The sequence below is a fragment of the Lepeophtheirus salmonis genome, chromosome 14 (assembly GCF_016086655.4).
Source record: "Lepeophtheirus salmonis chromosome 14, UVic_Lsal_1.4, whole genome shotgun sequence".
Lineage (NCBI taxonomy): Eukaryota > Metazoa > Arthropoda > Copepoda > Siphonostomatoida > Caligidae > Lepeophtheirus > Lepeophtheirus salmonis.
This window is the reverse complement of record NC_052144.2, coordinates 28320658-28335475: the sequence shown is the minus strand read 5'-3', so window position 1 is coordinate 28335475 and position 14818 is coordinate 28320658. Positions and strand designations below refer to the sequence as shown.

At 34.3% G+C, this 14818-nt stretch overlaps 1 protein-coding gene across 1 annotated transcript; it reads left to right on the top strand.

Moving 5' to 3' along the window:
• The first annotated feature begins 709 nt into the window (after window positions 1–709).
• Window positions 710–5404, top strand: SA1 (stromal antigen). Its single transcript, XM_040724586.2, has 7 exons — window positions 710–1126; window positions 1182–2242; window positions 2328–2435; window positions 2496–3984; window positions 4051–4225; window positions 4290–4526; window positions 5061–5404. The coding sequence occupies exons 1-7, from the start codon at window positions 805–807 to the stop codon at window positions 5224–5226; spliced, it is 3558 nt and encodes a 1185-aa protein (XP_040580520.1). The 5' UTR covers window positions 710–804; the 3' UTR covers window positions 5227–5404.
• The last annotated feature ends 9414 nt before the right edge of the window (window positions 5405–14818 follow it).

Sequence of the window (14818 nt, the reverse complement as noted above, 5' to 3'; positions counted from 1 at the left end):
AATCTTTGCTAATATTCAAACAAGTGATCTAAATTTAAAGTAAACATATTTGAAATTATCTGCAAACCATGGATTCCCTTGAGTCTTTTAGTAAGAATTAATGATGGGATTAGCGTTCCTATAATTTTAGTATTCCACTCATCACTAATCCGTTCATTGTTTTGTTAGTCCCCTAATTAGTGGAACTATTTTGAAAGTAAGCAAGCGCAAATGAATTCACAGTTTTAAAAATTGTCATGCAGTAGTAACCATCTACTCAGCACTCAAATTGCATTCTTCAATATCTAAGCTAACAATTTTTGTTTATGAATCGAACTTGATGCAATAAAAAGTGGAGAAGAGTTTGAAAAAATTATTCACATGTTATTTTTTGCCCTCAAGTTGGATCAAATTGTTAATTAGCTCCATTTTATCTTCAGAGAAGTGTACATTTTAATGTATTCAATTGTACATAAAATATTATGTGTTTCATTTTAAAATTGGGTTAAATTACAAATATATAATACATATGCTACGCCATTGAAATTATAATTGTCTAATGCTTAACCATTTTAAATATAAAAGTTAATTTTTTTTGAAATAATTATGATATAAGCTGTTAAAGCTTCAATTTACAGCATTTATTCTATTCCTTGATGAAAATTATTTTGCACTTCGGTCAAAAAGAGTATTCTCTTTTTATTTGAAACAAAAAAAAAAAAAAAAAAAAGGAAGAGAAAAGTGAAAAGAAAATAATAATAAGAAAGAAAACTGTTAAAAGAAAACAAATTGAAAAATAAAAGTCAACGGGATTCGCGAGCAAAGATGAATCGGGGGAAACGTATCCGACTGGATACGTCCGGAGGAGACGACGGAGGAGATGACGATGGATTCGATCCTACAGAGTTTTACAAGAAGCAACAAAAGGAAATGTTGCTCAAAGCCTCGCTCCACGTCCGCGCCTCCAAGTTGGAGATCCAAGAGGCTCAGAAGGAAGCAGATCAAGCCCCACGCTATCACAGCATTCCCAGCACCACCACCAATAGCGCAGTACCAGAAGGCGGGCGAAGATCTCGTTCTGCCGCCAATGCGGCTAAAGCAGCCATGTCCATGATGAATGAGACGGACATGGACGAAGTTGTTTTTGGTGAGTGGCATCCCAAACAAGCACTATTCATTTATTCCTATCTATTTCCTTCCAGGTAATCGCCGTAAAGACCCAGCGACCCCAGCAGCTGTAATAATCCCAACCGCTCGAACGCCGAGCAGTCGAGCCCGAGGTCGTGGTCGTCCTCGTCCCCGAATATCCTCAACCTCCCCCGAAGAAATTCTCCGAGTGCGAAAGAAAGGATCTAAAGGAAGGCCCGTCACGGAAATCACGGAGGATGAGTCTTCCCTTTACTACATTATCCGGAATACCAAAGCCTCCTTGCAACAAGTTGTGGATGATTGGATCGATAATTATAAGGAAGAAAAAGACAAAGCACTTTTGAGCCTAATGCAGTTTTTTATCAGTGCTTCGGGTTGCCGTGGAACTATTACACCGCTCATGCAATCCTCAATGGAACATACGGACATTATTCGTTGCATGACGGAAGAGTTTGAAGAAGAGTCTGGAGAATATCCACTGGTGACTGCGGGTCAGTTTTGGAAGAAATTTCGTGGGAATTTTTGTGAATTTATTCAGCTTCTTGTGAAGCAGTGTCAATATTCAATTATTTATGATCAACATCTTATGGATAACATCATATCTCTTCTTACTCAGTTATCCGATTCTCAGGTTAGAGCCTTTCGTCACACTGCTACTTTAGCTGCTATGAAGTTAATGACGGCGCTCGTTGACATTGCTCTGACAGTTTCCATTAATATGGAAAATACTCAAAGACAGTACGATGCGGAGCAACAAAAAACGAGGGATAAGCGGGCCACAAATAGATTAGAAACCCTTATGACACGACGAAAAGAATTGGAGGAAAATACCGAGGAGATTAAAAACATGCTCACGTACATGTTCAAATCTGTATTTGTACATCGTTATAGAGACACGCTGCCAGAGATTCGCTCTATATGTATGTTTGAGATTGGACAATGGATGAAAAAATATCATCAACAATTTCTGGATGATACCTATTTGAAATATATTGGATGGACTATCCATGATAAAGTTGGAGATGTGAGACTTAAATGCTTGCAAACGCTTCAGCCTCTTTATAGCAGTGAGGAATTAAAAGGGAAATTGGAGCTTTTTACAAGCAAGTTTAAGGTACTTTAATTTAATTTAATTTTAACTACATAAAATTATAGATTATATTTGAAACTGATTTTTATTAACTATGTGTTTTTTAAAGGATCGGATTGTTAGTATGACATTGGATAAGGAATTTGACGTAGCAGTTGAAGCTGTAAGACTTGTTATATCCATATATCGTCATCATAGAGATATGTTGAGTGACAAGGTGAGCATTTGATGCAAGGATTATTTTTCATTATAGTACTTTAATCAACATATATCCTAGGACTGTGAAAATGTATATGAATTGGTTTACTCATCTCATAGAGCAGTTGCTCAAGCTGCTGGAGAATTTCTAAATGAGCGTCTCTTTTCCCCGGACAATGAAATAGATCCAGATGTTCGGACAAAGCGTGGTAAGAAGAGACTTCCAGCAACTCCCCTTATTCGAGATTTGGTTGAGTTTATGATAGAGTCTGAACTTCATGAACATGGTGCATACTTGGTCGACTCACTTATTGAATCTAATTCAATGATGAAAGACTGGGAATGCATGACTGATTTATTATTAGAGGAACCTGGTCCAAAGGAGGAGGCTTTGGAAAATAGACAAGAAAGCTCTTTAATTGAAATAATGGTCTGTTGTATCCGTCAAGCTGCAACAGGAGATCACCCTGTTGGTCGAGGTCCTACTCGAAAAATTCTTTCTGCTAAGGAACAAAAGTTGCTGCAGGAAGATAAACAAAGCCTAACCGCTCATTTTATTCAAACTTTACCTCATCTACTTAGAAAATATGCACCTGATGCGGAAAAGGTCTCTAATTTGCTAGTTATTCCTCAATATTTTGATTTGGAGATTTACACAACTTCAAGGCAAGAAAAGAACTTGGAAGCTCTACTTCAAACAATTAAAGAGTTAGTAGAGAAACATTACAAAAAAGAAGTTCTTGAGGCAACTGCCGTCACCTTGCACCATTTGTGTGATGAACAGTATGCCATATTTACAAAATGCAGTGTACATCGAAGCACCATTTTAGAGATGGTAGCAACAGGCTATAAATATGCAATTGATGAGTATATGAATCTGATTGCTGTGAACGATGAACCTAATGATGATGATCGATTTCATCTCGTCTCAAGTCTTCGAAAGGTTGAATCATTTTACAGTTGTCACAACATGTCTCAGTATAATATATGGGAGAGCATGTTTTCTACAACAGTTAAGTATAAAGACTCTATGATCCAGGATGGAGGCAATAAATTGCTTAATATGCCTACTGAGGCAGTGAAATCCGCTTTAAATGCCTGCTTTTACGGTTTAATTTCTGACCAAAATTACTTAGAAACTGCCTCGGGTAGAGAGTCAACAGTTTCGGACGTAGAAGCATTATTGGATCGCTTGAATCGATACATGACTTGTATGAAAGAAATTCTCTCCTCTGGAACCAATGTTATGCTCAAAGAGGAGGCATTCACATCAGTTTGTGATCTTCTGATCATGTTTCAAGTAGCTTCTAAGAATTCCGTACTATCGTCTTTGATCTACAGAGCAGATAAGGAGATGTGGCTGCTTCTAAATAAGTTCATTCAAGAGCATGTATTCATTCATGAAGATAACAGTGAAATGGATCAAGATGACCATGCTAAAATTGAGGAGTTGCACAAAAAAAGAAACTTCCTTGCGGGTTTCTGTAAGTTGATAGTTTACAATTCCCTTCCAACAAAGACAGCATCTGATGTGTTTAGGCATTATGTCGCTTTCTACGATGAATATGGTAAGGAATATCATGTATTTATTCATTTGGCACTCATTTCCTAATTTCGGTGTTTAAAAAACTTAGGCGATATCATCAAAACGACCCTTGGTAAAGTAAGAGAAAACAATAAAGTAAATTGCGCCAAAGCTATGGTAAAGGCTCTCCACACTCAAATCCAAGAAATCCAACAATTGCAAGACACCCTACACATTGATACAAATACTGTTGAATTTCACGCATTAAAGGAATTGGCCAAAAGGTACAGAGTCTCATGTGGATCTATCTATTGTTTGCCTAATAAATGCTTTACAATTATTTTGTAGGTTTGCTCTTTCTTTTGGATTAGATGCACTGAAAAACCGCGAAGCTGTGGCCCAACTACATAAAGAAAGTATCTTAATATCCGCTCATTTGGAAAACACGGAAGATGCAACTGGGCCACCACCAAATCTTTCTTTCTTAGAAATTGCTGCAGAGTTCTCTAACAAGCTTCTTAAACAAGATAAAAAAGTTATTCTCAATTATTTGGACAAGAGAATGAGCATGGGGATGCCATCCAGGTATTTAACAAAAAAACATGCAATAGCAGCATGAAAATTTACCATCTGGAATTTGATAAAGGGACTCAAGTTATCTTTGAACGCAATTTACAAACCTCAACCCGTTTATCTATTTTATCCCCAAATTTAATAGAAAAACTATTATGGGTTTATAGTATTCATCCCCCCAACACAATCAGAAAATAGGTCTTTCGGTTAATAAAATTATGTAATAGTCTAACATGATTTCAAAAATGATTTTTACAGTTTCTGTTCCTAGTTCAGATCTCGATAAATTTTTTTAAGGCTGAAAAATGAGGAAAAACTTTACTCTTTTTAAGGCCCTTCTAACTCATTCATAGTAATGAGGAATATTGTAAAGCATACATTATAGAAAATAACTTTGATTTAAAAAGGAACTATTCAAAAAATGTGCATCTCCTTCGAGTTTTTTACTTGATATCAATTCAATCCCTAAATCAAAATCAAAATGGTAAAAATCATGTTCCCACTAGTATTATCTATCTATTTTTTTAATGCATTATATTCATTTAGTGCAAGAGAAGACTGGCAGCCTCTCTTGGTTTACCGTAATTCTCTACTCCATGGTGAGGGGGAAATGCCCATTATTCCATCTAAAAAGCCTTACTCACGCAAAAAAAGAGGCTACGAAGATGATGACGAAAATAATGATGAGGGCTCAGACCCAGATTATTTCTAAATAATAATTATACAAGTTTCCTGATATTTACATATTATAATATGATTGGTCTCTATTTCTTTCCCCCCCTAGATTATATTAAATGAGAACAAAATTATTTATTTTACTTAAATTATACTATGTTTAATGATCATTTATTATAATTTCATAACCATTAATAGATTTTATACGTACACAAGTGAAGAGTTTTGTTGTGCTTAATTATAATGTTACGTAGTTAGTTATTGCGTGTCCAGTCATATGGGGGCTCATTTTTTGGTGTGCATCGTTTCAGTGCAGATCATTTCGGCTTGCTTCTATTTGGCATAGTTTCATTTCACCGTATCATCATTAATTATATTATATTGAAATTGCCTTCAATCAAAAGTAAAGGATCACATCGTCACTGAATATTCCAATTACAACAATAAATATCCACATGTTGATACTAAGCACGTACTGCAAGAATTTTTTTGATGAGGAGGGTATTAATGTCAGAGGAGTCTGACCCTACGACATGCCCAGGTTGGGGGGGGCGGTTGTAAACCAACATGTTGGAAAAGCGAAATAAACTTTACTCTTCTAATGTGCTGATACTGAAGTTCGCCAAACTGCTTATGATGGTTGATAAATGGAGTGCAAAGGTGAGATGACGGAAAGTTGATGCTTCGCAAAGGAGATCCTGCTTACTGGGAGAAGAAGAGACTTTCGATCCATATTTACCAGTTTAAAAAAGTGCGTTATTTCCTACTGTATCCCCCTCAGTGGAATGGCCTGCAAATATTCCCGCATAATCTAGAATTCTAACTAATTGAATAATATTTAAAGCTTTGTTTCAATGTATTGCTACTTTGTTTAAATGTGGTCAATCCCCTGGTGATGATTTAAAGGAATAAAAGATGTGGAAAAGGTTTGATGGTCAACTCAGTGGACTAAGAAGTTCCCTGAAGTCTTCTACTCTTATCTGTGAATTTTGTTGTTCTATGGTGTATTAGAATAAACTCCTATATTATTTCGTATATACTGCTTGTGTTCCACCACTAAGGGATCGAGATAATTGGTGAAAGATAGTGGAATTATATATCTCTATCATCCCTATCTATTTGGTAAAGAGGAAATGATTTATCCACTCTAACGAGGAATACAAATAGAGCGACAGAAAAATGGATTAGAAACCATCGATTCAGAAGAATGTACACTTGTATCAACTTTTCTTAAAATTGTTATCAGAAGTCAAGGTATCCCTCCCCCCTATATTATGCAATAGAGGTTCCTCGTTATGGAAATTGCAAGAAAATGTAGCTCTATTGATCTGCTCCTCCATGATACTTGCTGCAGAACTACATTTTTGAGTCATTTTCTCGCGTAATTACCTTCATTAGCTTCCAGATTTAGGGATATTGGCACTGTCGAGAGGACTGGAATGCCATGGGCCACGACTCTACAGAATTGTTTGTCTTTGGTAATCTTTGCGCCACTCTACCGTACATATTGAGAGAGTTGGGGAATGTATAGCAACTCTTTTGGCTAAACCATACGGTATACCGATCTAAGTTTGTTCGAAAGAGTGCTGTGACTCTCAATTCGTCCGAAAGAGTATCTGTCAGCTCTTGGAAGGCTCCTGGAACCTAGTCTAGAGGCAAAAAGTCCAGTGAAAGGAGCTAAAGGATTTTTGGCTTTAATCGGAAATCTTCACTAATTATATATGTTCGTCTTAATCCAGAAGTTTAGATATGTCTCTAAAGGGATTGCCCAAATGAAAGAAGCAACCAAATAACTTGGGTTGAGGAAACGCATCTTTTGTTGCTTATAACGTTGCCGGTTCAGAATCTGACAGAATGCTTTTGGTGTAGAAGACTTGGCCAAGACTTTGAGGCATGGGGGGGTTCTTGTCGTCTGAGAGGATAAAATTAGTCCTGAATCACTTGTCTATATTTTCCACTACTCCCCAACCTGGTTGCACTGCTCTGTCCAGTTAATAAGTGCATACTACATATCAACGGCATACACTATACATATATTCGTGCAGTTGTAATATTTTTATTTTGTAACACCTGTCTACAGTTTTCTTTTAGTACATAGTTCAATTTTGTATTTTGCATTGGCTATGGATGTTACATTTTTTTAATTATTTATTATATTATTGGAAGTATTTATATTTTCTCAGAATATAATAAACGGTTATTCAGCTTTTTGTAACAGTTTAATATTGAATATACATATTATTTGCTAATATTTTGTATAAGGCGTCAAATGGATTCAAATTGGCCCTGTTCGATTACATGGTTGATCGCAATACCATATATATGAAATTTAAAGAGTAGAGAGAAGCGTCAAACGTCATCCATTCGTTTTTTTTTTTTTTTCAACTGGCTTTATCTGAGCCCCACAAATGAGTAACTAAATCTAACAAAATTGGAAGATATAACTATATTATCGACTAGAATTATGTACTCAAAGACTCGCAACTACGAATTATAGTTTAAAACAAATAATTTGAATTTAATATTGCAATAATAAATCCTCCACAGCTTGTTAGGCTCATTCATCAATCTGTGTATGCTACAGGGCCTTAAAAACATGTCTCTCTCTAAGTTTATTAAACAATTGTTGGTAAGCAACTTCCCGAATATATCGAGGTTTGATTCCATAGTGTTTTGGAGCTTCAGTAAAATTAATCACCTTGGATTTCAGTTCACGATGAAAATCTATATGTAAGTGTAAATAAGTGGAATATACCTTCCCCAAAAATAGAACAAATAAAGTAAGTATGTTACAAAATGCCGATTTACGGAGAGAAAAAAACTTGCAGGAGGAATGCACGGAAGTATAGAAGTGTTTTGGGGATCCCCATAGAAATGCTGGCTTTTCATCACTTAAATGGGAGAAATCAAATTCATGTAATTTATATTTAATGTAGATAAATTCTTAACATTTGAACCAATCTATTTTTTTTTTCAATCCATTGGTTTGTTTAATTGCATCATTTGCTGGAAAACAAGTCATCTCAAAATAGTCTTTCAAATTACAAATGGAATGTAATGGATAAAATAAAAGTTATAATGGATTCAAAAACCTTTATTTATCTAGTAACTTGTAAAGTTCCCATTTAATCTGTTAATGAGACGTACATCAATTTCAACTGACATTAGTCCTTCATTCTTTATTACTGCACAATATGAAAGAACTTATATCTTTTTTTTCAATAATTCTCATTCATTCTCTGGAGAGCTTGAAAAGATATTCATATACTCATTCCATGAGTACTTTCATATTGCCCAGTAATAAAGATTGAAGGTTCTAATGCCCGGTTAAAATTTATGTACTTCACATGAACAGATTTGATAAAAACTTTACAAGGTACAAAATAAATAAATGCATTAACGTCCATTATACCTTTTATTTGATCAATTACACCTTATTCGTGATTTTGAATGCTGTCTTGAGAGAACTTATTTTCCAGTGAATGGTGCAATTAAACGAAGCAACGGTTTGAAAAAAAAAGACTAAATAAACAGCCTCCATTAAAGATAATAATTATAATTATATCCATAATCAAGAAAAAAATATGTAGTAATCTTCGGAAAAAATAGTCAAAAAGCTACCTCTTGTGAATAATAAGAAAATGAACGAAACAAAATGAACTCCATTCATATTTCGTTCATCGTTCATTTTTCTCCCTTTGTTGTTCATTCGTTCAAAAAATGAACGGAAAGAGTGAACGCCGTTCGTGTTTTGGTTCAATGTCCAAGCTTGACTTAAAGTATAAGCAAAAGTCGAACTAGTTCAATTAATTTAGAAATTATTGGATTCAGTTCTAATTACATTCCAACATACTTTACTGAATAATGAACGTTATTTCATCTATTAGATGCTCACAAAAGTTGGGATTGGTCAAAAAAGTATTTAAATTAGTGATGTCCCACGAGAAAAACTCATAAATTCCTACTCAAGTTTTATGAAGTAAATAAAAAACGATACAAAAAACTCGGCTTGTTAGCAAAAAAAGCCGATTGAAGTTATGAAAGTCTAACCTTTTTTAAAAATGAGGCACAAAATCCATCACTTAATCCAACCTTACCCAAGTGTAGTTGAAGATACTTAATTGAGTAAACTATATATTTTTTATTTAAACAATAAGCATATATTTAAATAAATTCTTGTACGTCAGTGTACGGTGGTATGCTACATTATTTCAGTAGCACCTTTTAGATTATTTATATTCGATATCTAATAACGAATAAAGGGACAGAAATAATAAGGAAATGTGTTAAATGAATAATTTTATTCCAAGTAACAAAATCATAAATATCTATAAAAAATGCAAAAAAAACCACAAAACTCGAAAAATAATAATAAGTCTATATATTTCCAGAATGTTATTTTATTCATATAACCATAATATAAACAAAGTAAGGAAGTATAAGTAATAAGCAGTGTTAACTTTGTCTAGACTGACGAGACGAAATCATTTCGTTAACGAGGCTTTTGTTCATGGCGAAGACGAGACAAAGACGAAAATCTGACAAAAATTATGACAAAGGCGAAACTGAAGAAGACGTAAATCTGGCGAAGACGAAAATCTGACAAAGATGAAAATCTGACAAAGATGAAACTCTGACGAAGACTATTGGCTGACGAAGATGAGACGAAACTGAAAATAGCTGACGAAGTTAACACTGGTCTGTCCTTTTTTTTTTTGTTTAAAATTTAAAAATTATATGAATGCCATATAGTGTCCAAGAAAAAAAGAAAAAAAGAAAAAAATGGGGAAGTCACCTGTCTGATATGATTTTTAAAACTTGTGTAAAAGAAAACTTTAAATGTAAACTATCACTACGAAACAAAAATAAAATTTTCCTGATTTTTAAAACTGCTTTCATTTCCTTTACAAAAGTGGATTTAATGTTGTTGCACCCGGTACGAGTTTGATGTTATCTAGTGGTAGACATTTTGTTTTTCAATCCGAAATGATATTGGTGCAAAATCAATGAGGAGGATAACAAGACTTTTTATCTCTGAACAGAGCAAACTGCGAGGGTTGAAAGGAGCAAAGAAGATTCTAAATTTTCTCAAGGCAAACTAAAACTCGGGAAAAGTTTTGCTCTTTTCGGATGAAAGTTTTTTCACTTTAGATCCCACGTAAACAAGCAGAACATCCGGAAAATATATCAGCTTCAGTGAGACATGTCTTCAAAACAAAAAATCTACCTGGAACCATGGTCTTGTGCGTTTTAGCCAGTAAAGGTGAAGTCTGTCTTCCCATTTTTATGGAGAGGAAGGAGGAGCTCAATGCCGATGGTTAAATCGAACTTCTAGAAAAAAAAGTGCTACATTGATCTAGAGAAAAGTTTAGGGACAACTTTTTTTTAAAAACTCAAGATGGACCTCTGTATTATCGCTCCGCTAATACGTAGGCCTTTATGAGAACAATTTTCCAGACTTTTGGGACCTCAACTTTTGGGTGCGTCTTAAGGAGAGGATGTGTGCTACTCCTCACAGAAGTGTACAGTCTCTAAGGGATTTAGGCCTCGTATTGAGGCAATTATTAGAGAGAGGGCTCACATATTGTATAAAAGTTGTGGAAAGCACTATTTTCATATGGTTTTGTTAAATAACTGTACTTACAAAACCTCTCGTTTAAATTTTACTCTTGAAAAAAAAAATGTCTACTACAGAATAATATCAACCTTGTACTGAATACTATAAAGAAACCAATACGAGAAGCAAAATATTATTGGTTTTTCGTACATACAAACATAATATTATGTGTACCTGTAATATAGCGTAGTTTAATTTGTGGTTATAATGAAATAATGTTATTTACCGGGAAAAATACGCATGAAATTTATTGAAAAAACAAGGTAGCTATAAGTAGTAATGGGACAATTAATCAAGAATCGGGAAATCGGGAAAATAATAATTTCCAATTCTCCTATCCCAATTCTTATGTATCACTATTTATCAATGGTATTCAACAATTCATTACTTTCCACACTTATGAAAAAAAAAATATTTCAGTCAAGATACAAGAGATGACCATGTGAATTTATGACTTTAGCCTTATTTTTTATAAAGTATCTTAATGAAATAATTTATGATCCAAAACTGCTTGAAAACTGCTTCCATAATCAATATTAAATTAAAATTGTGTTCATTATAAATGTCTATATTACAATATTTACAGCAAAATGGTATGTTCAAATAAAATTTAAAATATTAAAGAATTGGAATCGTGAAATTTTAATAGAATAGGCATCATTTTTTTTTGTTTTGAATAATTATCAGTAACTAGGGATGGTATTTTTGTAGAGTGGGATGAGAAGGCGGGAGCAAGACTTAAAGGATTACTGAATTAAGACCCTTGTTAACATCAGCTTCCTTTTATATGAGCTTGAGGGAAGAAAATTTATTACTACTTTAAAGAGTAGAATCTTCTACGTTTAAATCATACTTATATTAGGTTGGAAAAGAAGTAATTTCGTATTTCCCCAGACCCCTTTTTTTAACTAAATATATATTGTTAACTATTGGTTTCACCGGATCATACGATGAGGTATGAGTGTATACTACAAACGTTTTTTGGGCAGTATTGCAATTGGCCTGTTCAGTTGTGAATTCTTGTGAAGAAATTCGCCATATTTTACATTTTTATTATCTGAAAGGAAAAAACGTGTCGAAAGCGTAATTCCAGTAACGTTCCAGTAATTTGTTTTTTTTTTTGCTCAATTCTGCCCTCTGCTATGAACAAATCGACCGTTTGAAGCTGGCGATCGAACAGAAAAAGCCAGTATTGGTAAATAGGAGACAACAAGACATCATCAAGACAACGCCAGGCTGCATACATTTTTGATGACACACCAGAATCTCTGAAAGCTCAGATGGGAAGTTCTTATTCATCCACCCTACAGTCCGAACCTGGGAGCAAGTCACTACCACCTATTTTTGTCCTTGGCCAACGCGCTTGATAGTACAAATTTGGCCTCAATAGAGACCTGTGAAATTGGTTGTCCGAGTTTTTTGCGAATAGGGGCAAGGGCTTCTACAAGAAGGATATTAGTAATTTTGATTCTCGTTGGCAGCAAGTTATCAAACAAAACGGGGCATATTTGGCTTACATCGAATGTTTGTAACACTTCTTAATAAGTATTAAAATAAGGCGAAGAATACTAAATTACTTTTTCCTAAGCTATTATCTTCTATATAGGGTGTGTACCTATAAGGCTTGTAACCACCAGTCTATACTCTACAACATAAGCGTAATGAAGTGGATTTTTTTTTTTTTTTTTTTGGGGGGGGGATTCAAATTTTATCCAAGACTACATTTGTATTTGTATGTTCATTACCTTTTTGATGGAAATAATCTATATCAATAGACCATAATTTGCTTGTCTGTCTGTACAGGACTCTTTTTGAATTTCACCGACTCTACGACTCCGATACTAACACACTAGTGCTTATATAGCCTATAAAATATATTATTAAAAAATATTGAGTCATTTGTGTCTAGAGACTATAAATATAGCTTTAATATATAGTTCTAGGTAGCTATTAATTATATGTAGTAAATTATTTTACCAGATATGAAGAAAATATTTGGAATATAAGATATCTAACAACAAATGAAATTGATCCAAATCTATCTATTGTTAATGCATTCATAAGTTTCTGACCATCATTTATGAACTCGTAACTGAAGAACGACAATACAAACAATATGTCAAAGCAATGTTAAACTTTTATCCGATAATGTTGACTATTCACAAGTCTAATTAATGAACTAGCACAGCTAGTGGCTATGCTCTACCCAACATAATAATTTAGACTTTAGGGATGTTTGGGAATTGTGATTGTATAGACCATGAAATTTTGTGAAGTAAACTTATAAATGAGTTAACTTTTAAGTTTCATAAATTAATAGAACTTAATAGCTTCAATTTATAAACATTTAGAAAAAAAAAAAAAACTATTGGAACACTGAATGTTAGCCTTAGATTATAAATAATTTTTATGATCCAAATAATTTTAGTAGTCGTAGTCGGTACAAATATAGTGCGTTATATGTTGGATGCTTAGTTGATAGTATAAAGGGTTTATATATCTTAATACAGGAGTTCTCAAAAGTTTTTGGGTGTTATCCAAAATGAGATGGGGCCCATACTTATGAAAATTGCCTTTAATTTTAAATGGACAGTAAATAATATAGGCATGATAAAATTCATTGACGTTTGGATATTTTATTGATACATATTATTGCTCTAATCAGTGTAATTTGCTCGTGAATTCTGAGCTATCTTTTAAAAGTTTGCATCAGACTGGTTGTGGTAATCCTCATTATCTGATCTAAGTGATCATGAGGGAGTTTAGTACAATATTCATTTTTCACCACATTAATCTAAGAGAAAACACACTGGTATCCTTAATAAATATAGGATACGACCAGGAAACACTGGAATCGGTAGTTGAATCACTTTTACTAGTAAATGATTTAACGTGGAGGTAATATTGGTTGAGGTAAAGGCGTTTAAAAAAAAAGTAAGATATTTTCCAGCAACGGTAAAACAGTCAGTGGCAACCCTCAGAGATTATTCGTATTCGTTTTTTATACTTAAAAAATTATTATTCGAAATCCGCCATTTATGATTGATGATTAACTACAAGTGCAGGAAAATATTATGTGTAGCGTCAAAGCGTGACATTGTATGAAAATGTGCGAGTTTTATACCAACTGCGTCATGACTCACAAATTGTTCTAGTATAGTAATTTGATATATAATTAACTATTTATAGATTGCATTAAAGTAATTATGATAGTATTTAATAATTATTTCTGTCAAAATAGCCTGATTGAACATTTGTGTGCACTCATAAAAGATCTCTGAGGATTTGTCAATTGCTGACATGGCCAGAAAGATGAAAAAGTCCCCACCAGTGGTGTCCAGGGCTCTAAAAAAGGTAGGAGGCAAATCTCAACGGTGGGTGAAAAAAACTTCAAGATAACTTGTGGACTCATTGTGATCTTTTCTGATGAGCAGGCCTTTACTGTTGACCCTGTCTTCAACAGGCAGAATGATTGAGTAGTGACATTGGGGAAGTAACAAAGGAGCACATATATGTCACCAAACACCCTGCTTCAGTGGTAATGTTAGGCCTGGTTGCATCCAACGGAAGGCCATAAATCCCGTCTGGTTCTCTTTAAGATACAGGCTGAAGGCTGATGAGTACGTCAAAATACTGGATACCAAAGTTCTCCAATGGATAAAATCCATCGTTTGGCAATACTCCCTGGGTGTTCTAACAAGATGGAGCACCTGTCCATACCGCAAAAAATCCCAAGAGGGGTTCCAGGACAAAATGGGCTTCTAGCAGCCGCAGAGTTCAGACCTCAAATTCCATCAAGGTGCATGTGGAGTGCAAGGAATGGAGGCGCCACAACAGTACCTGCGCACTGAAGACCTCCGTCAATAAGGGGAAAATATATTTGAATAGTCATATACGGCCGAAGTTAATATATTTTAGGACTGAAATGCAGGAGGTAACTGGACTGGAACGAGACAGAACTGCAGTCTTCAGTTCTAAATAAGAACAGATACAATCTCATATATAAATTTCT